Source organism: Branchiostoma belcheri, unplaced genomic scaffold (genome assembly GCF_001625305.1).
Source record: "Branchiostoma belcheri isolate BF01 breed outbred unplaced genomic scaffold, Haploidv18h27 scaffold4, whole genome shotgun sequence".
Classification (NCBI taxonomy): Eukaryota; Metazoa; Chordata; class Leptocardii; order Amphioxiformes; family Branchiostomatidae; genus Branchiostoma; species Branchiostoma belcheri.
The window spans coordinates 4560376-4569821 of NW_017804020.1; the positions used below are offsets into that span (position 1 = coordinate 4560376).

At 39.7% G+C, this 9446-nt stretch overlaps 1 protein-coding gene across 2 annotated transcripts in view; it reads left to right on the forward strand.

The window, feature by feature from the left end:
- LOC109477438 (proton myo-inositol cotransporter-like) overlaps positions 1 to 9173 on the forward strand; it is a 20264-nt gene extending 11091 nt beyond the window's left edge. The window contains exons 4-10 of one of the 2 annotated variants that reach the window (XM_019778709.1): positions 483 to 597; positions 3011 to 3174; positions 3400 to 3520; positions 3754 to 4016; positions 4357 to 4509; positions 6268 to 6569; positions 7432 to 7534. In XM_019778709.1, coding sequence (XP_019634268.1) covers positions 483 to 597; positions 3011 to 3174; positions 3400 to 3520; positions 3754 to 4016; positions 4357 to 4509; positions 6268 to 6545 — 1094 coding nt within the window. In that variant the 3' untranslated portion in view covers positions 6546 to 6569; positions 7432 to 7534. Of the gene's footprint in view, positions 1 to 482; positions 598 to 3010; positions 3175 to 3399; positions 3521 to 3753; positions 4017 to 4356; positions 4510 to 6267; positions 6570 to 7431 lie in introns of both variants that reach the window. The other variant, XM_019778710.1, reaches the window with a different exon arrangement.
- Positions 9174 to 9446: the final 273 nt, after the last annotated feature.

Consider the following 9446-nt stretch of genomic DNA (forward strand, 5'->3'; position numbering starts at 1 on the left):
CTGGATCGTGTTTCGGGGCATATGTGCTTGGCGGGCCGATAAGGAATCAGCCGCCACCCGCTTGTACTCTGGCTTTCCAGGGTAGATATCCTCCTGTCATTGCCAGCGGATGTCAGGGAAAATCACTTTGTACCTTTGATGATAGGCCACACCAAGTTATTTCCTTGGTTCTTAAACATTTTCAATAAGGTTTGGCCACGGTAGCTTGCTGATCAGAAATGCAATACCTTCAATAATCATTTGATCATGCCGTTGTGTTATATATTTGGTATCCGGTGCAATATGTTTAGTTGGGTTGATTTTGTTCTTTTATGTTCAATTATTTTTAATGATGTGTATATTTCCCATGGTGTTAGGTAGAAAAGATGTCCTATCCTCTCACCCACCTACATGTGTGTGGAGAATTTTTAATAAACAAATGAATAAGAGGGAAATTTTGCAAGTGAACATCATAAAAGCATACTGTTCTTGATATCTTGTAGATGTGAGTGGGCCTGTTCTTCTGCGCATGCTGCAGCACCCCCCCACCCGCCGGGCGCTCTTTGTCGGCTGCGGACTGCAGATGTTCCAACAGATCGCCGGCATCAACACCGTCATGTGAGTAACGGCCCTCCCCTTATCGCACACTGACATCTTGCTGAGATAAACAGGAGCTGTTTCCTGTGTAAATAACCGGGCTAACACGCTTTTATAGATTTCTTACAGTTACAGTCGGAAATGAATAGGTTTGTCACTATTCCTTTTCCCCTTTCTTCCAACTTTCAAAGTATCAACAAGATATATTGCGGAGAAACTTGCCAGGCATAAAAGAGACTCAAAACACACTTCAGTGAGTTGAAAACATCCCTTTATTCCACTTATGGCCTGCAGGAAGAATCCGAGGAAACACATTAAACACGCACTGAGAGGCTGTTGAAATTCCCTAACTTGTAAGGTCTCATCAATGTGATGTGTTGGTTCTTGGATTTAGAAAATAGTACTAAACAGGAGGATGAACATGGAAACAGTTTCCTAAAACAATTCACACAGAAAAATAATTCAGTTCAATACAAGGGCTGAAAACCATAAGGAAATAAATTGGCCTATAAGCCTGCTTTCATCAGTTTTGCTGGCCCAGGGGCTTTTCAAAAACTTTCATTTTCTTATCAAACTCATCATATTGACTCAAAGGGACATTCTGTTATCTTAGGAATGTAAAACCTTTTAGTTAAACCAACCTGGGTTCCTACTATCTAGGTAATGAATGATGATGTTGACTTCGAGATTATGGGGTATTGTCATATCTTGCATTCCCTTGAAAATTTTAGGATTTGAACTTTGAGATATTAAGTCTGATAATTCATATCTAAGGCCACACCAATTTATTTCCTTGCTTTTTGGACATTAATCTTTTTTAAGGCGAAAATATAGCAAGCAGAGGGCAGTCAGGAAACTTGAACATATTCCTTAAATTTGAGTGAACTAGTGAACTAAGGCATAAACCTGGCTCTATTTTATTATGTTTGTCGCTGTATGAAATGCATTTGCTTCCAGACACACAAGCAAATTTTAATTCTCAACCCTGACAACTTGTCAGGGTGTAATGGCAAGTGAGAAAGACTGGTTGTATTGTATTATCAAACTTCACGTTCAAATAACCTTGACCCGAAGAAAGTTTCAGGTGAATGTCTTTGAAATGAAAAGTGGCCAGTGTATGTTTGAAAAATGAGAGCTGTATTGGCCCAACATCTCCCAATAGCATGTTTCTGGAAATTTATAGTACACATAGAGTGAAAAGGCTTCTCCAGGCTGCAGTGTCATTACTGATCCTGCTGTACATATGTTTCCCCTTCTGTTCCTTTTAAGTGTTATCCTACCACAACATGCCTCAATGCTGAGAATTTGTAGCATATAAGTTAGAAATCTATCACAGCTACAGTGTCATTATTGATTTCACTGTGTGGTTATGAAGCAAGATATCCCTGCTTTCCCTTTCAAATATAAATCTTACGACTGTGCATCTCACTGAGATTGAAAGGTTTCTTTAGTGCATTGACAGCCTATAAATCTAAAGCGACCAATGTGAAATAAGAAAGAAGAAACTCAACACATACCAGTAGCATGTTTGTTAGAAAATTCCCACAGCTACAGTGGCAGTATTGATTCCACTGTGCGGTCATTAAGCTAAGCTTGACATTCTGGTGTCCCTTTGAAACATAACCATATTACTGTGAGACTTACTGAGATTGTAAGGTTGATCCACAGGCAGTGTCAAGTCTGGTGTGAAGTATACTTAGTAAGGCCAAGTCTAACACATATTGGCAAGACGTTTGTTACAAAATTTTTCACAGCTACAGCTGCACTATTGATTCCACTGCATAATGTTCCTGCTTCCCTTTGAAATGTAATCCTCGAATTGCGTCTTACTGAGATGGAGTAGGTGATAGCCACTAGCCGGCAGCTACATCAATCATCCTCCAGACCTTCACAGGTCTTAATGTGTTACATGTTGGAGAAGACACAACAGAAGACGACAGCCGGGGCATTTTAAGTGCAGATCAACCTAATTTGAAGCTCAGCTGAAGGCTGTGTGTGGGATTGGTGTCTTAGGAGGACTTAAATGTACTTACACAAAAATGTGCTCGTCTTTGAGATAAAACATCAAAGCACCTAAAGGCGAGATGTGGTACTAAATCCTGGGTTTACTGTTACTGCATGAAGTGAATGATTTATATGTAAGCCTAAAGGTCTATTTTCCAAAGTAGGAACACATCATACTTAAATTTCCAAACCTTTCTGGTGTTCACTTTTTCCTTAGAGTAGAATTAATGCCGTAAGGAGGGGAAAGCTGGAGAAACATGGAAAATGGAGCACTTTTTATAATACAATTTGATTCTACTCATCTTTGGGTGCGTTTTATCATTTTATAATATGTTGATTTTCTGGGTAGTGTACCACATGTATGTTCTATTTTTTGTTACTATTATGAATAAAGATTTAACAAAGAAAATGTGTACTGATCCCCCCACAGGTACTATTCTGCCAGCATCATCAAGATGGCAGGTGTGCAGGATGACTCCATGGCCATCTGGCTGGCAGCTGTCACTGCCTTCGTCAACTTCATCTTCACCGCTGTGGGGGTGTACCTGGTGGAGAAGGTGGGCAGAAGGATCCTGGCTCTGGGCAGCATGGCAGGTAGGAGGAGAGGATTTTTATAGAAACTTTATTGTACAACAATTGTACAAGAATTTGTACTCAGATTTGATTTGTAAACAAATTTCCAACTGTACCTCCTGTTGTTGCACAGTTAAGTCATAGTCTTTTGAGACCGACTGACAGTGAGAGAGAGTACAAGGTACAATGTGTGACTTCTACTTTTTAGGCCATTTCCTGATCAGTACTTGTCTTTGTGTCCTGTAGGTGTGTTCCTGAGCCTGTTGGTGTTAGCCATTGCCTTCTGGTTCTCTGCTCAGTACTCCCCTCCCATCACCTACCTGCCTACTCCTGACAGCAACATCTCACAGCACTGCAACACATACAAGTAAGTCATTCATGGATTATTATCTCTACTAGATTTTATTTTCACTCTTTTATAGTTGCCAATGCAGTAGCATAGTTGTCATATATGCCAATGCAGTAGACTTAAGTGCTCTGGTAGGCTTAGTTTGACTTCATGTATTTTACCAGAGTACATCTCAGGTTTGTGAGGTCTGCAGTATCAGTGCCATAGACATGTGAAATATAAGGTCTGTCACACACATATTTCCTCTGCAGGACATGTAACCAGTGTGCACTGGATGATGACTGTGGGTACTGCTTCAGTCTGGACTCAAACAACTCGGTTACCAATGGCTCCTGCATGGCTACAGACACCGGCAGATGGGACTCGTTTGCCAGAACTGGTCGCTGTGCGTACACCAACAACACAGCAGACCACCGGAAGGTGGGGGTGAACTGGGCCTTCAACTACTGCCCGTCTCACTACTCCTGGCTGGCCATCCTGGGGTTGGTCCTTTACCTCATGTTCTTTGCACCAGGTGAGTCTGCAGCTGACCAGAATCTACACCTGGACTAGGGCTCTAGCCAGGTCAAAATTGTTTTCCGTCAGCCCAGGTTCATGATCAGACCTGTGGGAAGAATGCTTACAATCTAGGGGGTGTCTGGGGGCAAATTTTAGATTTTGAAGCCTCTAAAAATGTAATTTACCACATTTTGAGAGGCAAATCATCGGGTTAAGAGTTGTTTATTTGGGCCTTTAAATGTTTTTATATTTTGACCAAAGATTTTTCTGTCTCATGCCAAAAAGTTCCTGCAATTGATGGAAAAACAGGTGCTGGCTAGAGCCCTGATCAGGACCCTTCCTTGTATTGTTTGCAGGAATGGGTCCCATGCCGTGGACCATCAACTCTGAGATCTACCCCCTCTGGGCACGCAGCACCGGCAACGCCTGCTCAGCTGCAACCAACTGGATCTTCAACCTCCTGGTCTCCATGACATTCCTAACGCTGACAGAAACTCTAACAAGGCCAGGTTTGTTCACTTGTTTGTTTGTTGAGCACACAAACTTTTTTTATATACAAGAATAAAAAAGTAGGTAGAAGCTTCTCCTTATTTGTATTCTGATGTCTACATTAAATAAACTTTATTTCTGTTGGATAATTTTGTTCCTCAGCATCTTCATCATCACACTACATATAAAACTAATGGTAAGGAAGTAAAATGCAAAACAGTCTTTGAGTTATTACAAATGGAGAAGAACTTTAATGTTACTCAGGTAGCGCATGTTTATTTCTGAAATATATGACATATCCATTGATCATGACTAAGGAATTGTATTGTTTTGACTGGGGTTATAGGTTTGTAAATGATAATAGCTGACATGAAGATACCGTAAATGTAATGTGATAACTTGCAACCACAAACCCACCAAGTAAAACACTGTGAAAACCTTGGTCCTTTACCTTAAGTCCCCATTAAGTCCCCTCAAAAATAAGTGGATTTACCATATACAATAAGGTAACAAGAAGACTACATAATGATTGTAGATTCAATTGTAGAGTAGAATTCAATCCCAGGAAACAAGGAATTGAATCAGTTGAGCCCTGCCCGTATATTACATACCGGCCTGGAGGTAGAACTGACATTTCCGCTTCTTCCACGGAGAAATTACACGGGCATCCTCTCCCCAGAGGACACTGGGAGTCACGACTGCTGCATCAGATAAGACATGGAAATTCTCTCATCGATTCTGGCACGACTAGGCTTCAACCAAGACATCTACACCAGCCTCCGGGCAAAGCAGGAGTTAAGAAGCAAATTACCTTCTCGGATGGATTGTGGATAAACTTTGTTACATTTCCTTAGTAATATTTAAAAGTTAATCACTCCTTTGCTATGCATGTGCCTTTCCCAAGGACACGGTGTCTAGCCAGGAGTAGACCCGTGACCCCTCGATCTCATGTCCTGTGGCAAGCAAAGCCACTCAGCCTTTCAATGCCATAGCAGCTGTAAATATTGTGGCTTGCACTGCTGGCTTCAAGACATGGAAACTACTCACATATCACTGCTAGCTGCCTTTGAAGGCAGCACAAGCAATACCGTAACATGTAACCTTTTTCACAAGTAAAAGCTTTGCGAGTCACTTGGGAGATGATCACAGTGCCATCATTTTTCCCTTCATTCGTTCCCGTGTGTGGTCCATTGCAGTACACTTGTCATATGAAATTGACAGACATCATAGATTGCTCGAGAGATGCTTTCAACCCACAACTAGATTTATTTGTGATGTCTCTCTTTCTGTAAAGTTCACAAGCCTATCTGTCTTTTTCTGAGTGCCTATCCATTTGAATGTCCCTTTCTGCTACATGTATGCCATTGACATATGATTGTACGTTTTTACTGACTCATGTGACTTTATGTCTGTCCATTAAATTTTGTGCATGTCTATCGTATGTTTTATTTTCTTGTGAATATTACCTGTGAATGTTTTCAATAGGATGTTTTTTTTACGAATGCCAATGGCTCATTTTTAGAATTGAATTAAGGTAGAATTTATTAGGCTATTAGTAAGCTCTTCAGTTTTTGGAAGTGTCATAGCAAGGACAAAGAAGTCTGTATTAAAAATTGTCCTTGGTCATACCAAATTCTAAGTTATGGGTTTTAAAAGAGAGAATGAAAATACATCTTTTTCTTGCAATATGTGTAGATTTTTTTTACAATTTTGTCTGCATTGTTTTCAGTATTTTAAGTGTCGTGTTTTGTTTTCTGTCTCTCTCCCCCATTCCACAGGCACGTTCTTCATGTATAGTGGCCTTGCCCTTTTGGGGGTTATCTTCATATGGGCCTTCCTGCCTGAAACAAAGGGCAGGCGTTTGGAAGACATACAGGCGATGTTTGAAGGGCCATGCATCATGGGTTGTGGCGGTAGTGCTTTACAGTACACACACGTATCAGGGCAAGTCAGGAACTCTGCAGCAGAACCATCTGTATGTACCCCCATCCTGGAGGAGGAGAGGAGACCACATGTGGAGTCGGACTCATCTGATGTGGAGGAGTTCAGCAGATGACGTTTTCTCAGCCCTTAAAAAAAAGTCAGCATTATGTCCATTTTTCCAATGCTTCCAAGCAGAGATGCTGCAACATCTTCCTCCTGATAAATAATTGAAATTTAATCTTCCCAACTCTTCTCCTATCCACACTGCCTGGTGTGCTCTCTGAAAGTTTTACATTTAATTTACTAAAACCCAACCCTTCACCTCTCACAAAGATGCAGTGGCATCCTCGTGTCAAATTAAATTAGATAATTATGAAAATTTCAGTCTTCTCACTGATTTACTAATACCTGTAAAACCACTGTAAATTAAGTTTAAAGTAAATAAATTTAACACTTTAATCCACATTAACACACCCTCTTGATCCTAACTCAACCTGTTGCTTGCTGGTTTGTATACCACTAACTGACTAAGGTGACTACATTTTCATATCTTAAGTTGAAAATATATTTGACTTTCCAATTTGGGAAGAAAACAATACTTCAGGCCACACCAATTTAATTTGTTGGTTCTCGGATTTTGTCAGAAAAAACATGAAGCGACAGGGCGAAAAAAAATAAAATAAAAACAGGTTTAGGCATCCTATTATAGCCCCAAATGCTATGATAGGAGCCATGAAGTCAACACAAAAGGTTGTGTTAATATTTAAACAATGAATTTTGAACTTTTAATCAAACCACTGCATTGATAGAATTGATTGGAAACACTGCAACAGCTAGGGAGAAAAGGACTTTCCACAACTGTTGGGGGCAAAATATGAGCATTTTTTGAGTTGATTCAGAACCAGAGTCTTTTTTTTTTTTTTTGCAAATCAGAAAAAAATGAAGAGGCGAATCCGAGAACCAACAAATTAAATTGGTGTGGCCTCAAGAAACAAAGTGTATTGTCCTTCTCCTTTCAGGTGCCATCTGGATGTACAGCTCCTTGGCATTCCTTGGACTCCTCTTCATCTTCTTTCTTGTCCCTGAGACACGAGGTTACCGACTGGAGGAAGTAGATCTGCTGTTTAACCGACCCTGGGGTCAGCTGACCGCCCCCTTGCAGCAGGACAGGGAAGTGCAATATATTCGGGTCAGAGGTCATAACCAGGGTACCTCTGATGCCTCTGACATTGAATGACAGTAGATATTTGTTTCGGCCTTTGTTTATTCATGAAATACTTTGCCTGCTGGCTGCTTTTCATTTCTTAGTTATGTCATCATAAGAAATAATTTTTCAACTTTTTTCTTCTTCCCCTTATTTTAAACAAGCTTCCATGTCTGCACTATTTCATGACAGTAGATAGAAGATTTTTAACATGAAGATTTATCATACAAAGCCATAATGTAGCTCTATTTAATATGCCCTCAATCCAAGGCATGAATTTGTCCAGTAGACATTATGCAGATTTTCAATTATAGAAAATGAATTTAATTATCCTGATAATGCATTAAACTATTATTTATTATTACATATATACCTCATTTTCAGGCAGTGTTTCCTTCAACAGTTGTTGGAAATGTTTCTATTAAACCAGTGAGAAAAGAAGACTTTCCCTTTTATGTTGTCTTGAAAAAATACAAAATAACACTCTACATGAGAAACAAAGTCCACATAGTGCCCAAGCAAATGATGATTATGATGTCTGTATTTTTGATGTTAGAAGTAAGTATAAATTATACCAACTGTGTCTTGGAGTGAGTACACAAACTACATATTGTCAGTAGCTGCTAACACTTGCATGTACTTATGACCACACCAACTGAATTCATGGATGGATAGTCTCAGATTTTTAAGATACCAAGGCTACAAGTCTACATTGTATATGTGCATAGTACAGAGCACAGCAGGGTGACATTTGATATCACATGTTCATGTATGAAGATGTTGACTCTAATAGTTAAGAGTGTTTAATACCCAAGAGATCTATAGGTAGCAGGTACACAATGTATTTTAACTGGTGTGACTCCTTTACCTGACAGGTGATTTCAGGTCATTTGAAGCTTAATTTTACACATTTGTAGTACATTTGTAGATCAGTCTGTTTTCCTCTATAACTTTACCTTTACAAGTTATATACTAGTAGAAAGTAATTATGGTGCATTATTCTTTTTGTGCATTAAATTATGACAGACAATTTGATAGGTATGAAAAAAACTTAGAATTGTAAGATTACAACTGTACAATAATAATTCACATCAGGTCTGAAATGTCTAAAACAAACAAACTCAGAAAATATGTACATGTACCCAAGACTATCAGTAAAATCATGTTGCTACAAATGTATGAATACACCCCCTTTCCACCAGAGGCTGTAACTGATGACAAACCACAACCAATAAATTGCACAGATGAGGAAATAATTTTTTCAGGTTTCACAATGTATGTCTTTGCAACACTTTTACACTGTAAATCACATTTCACTTATGAAACCAGGAATCACACAAATCCAAATTTGGTCACTCAGTGGTTGTGCAGGAATCGCTGTCTGGTGGAAAGAGGGCCTTATACATGTATGTCCTTGCTGTGATCTGTAACATACAAAAATGTACATGTGTATGCCGTAGTGTGGGCATCCTGCGAACCATCTACATGTACATGTATACAGCTGTATGTATATGGGCCTCTGGCCTGAAGCAAAGAATAAATAAATAAGTATGTCGAGTACTGTGTAATTACCTTCGACAAGAAAGTTATGTTTTCAGAGGCGTTTGTGTGTGTGTGTGTGTGTGTGTGTGTGTGTGTGTGTGGATAGATTAGTTAAGCTAGCTAGTAAATTGACTTTCCTGTGTGTGGAAGGTGTTCAGCACCAAGGACAGGTTTGCCTGTCTGTGGAAGGTGTTCAGCACCAAGGACAGGTTTGCTTGTGAACATGTGTGGAAGGTGTTCAACACCAAGGTCAGGTTTGCCTGTGTGTGGATGGTGTTCAGCACCAAG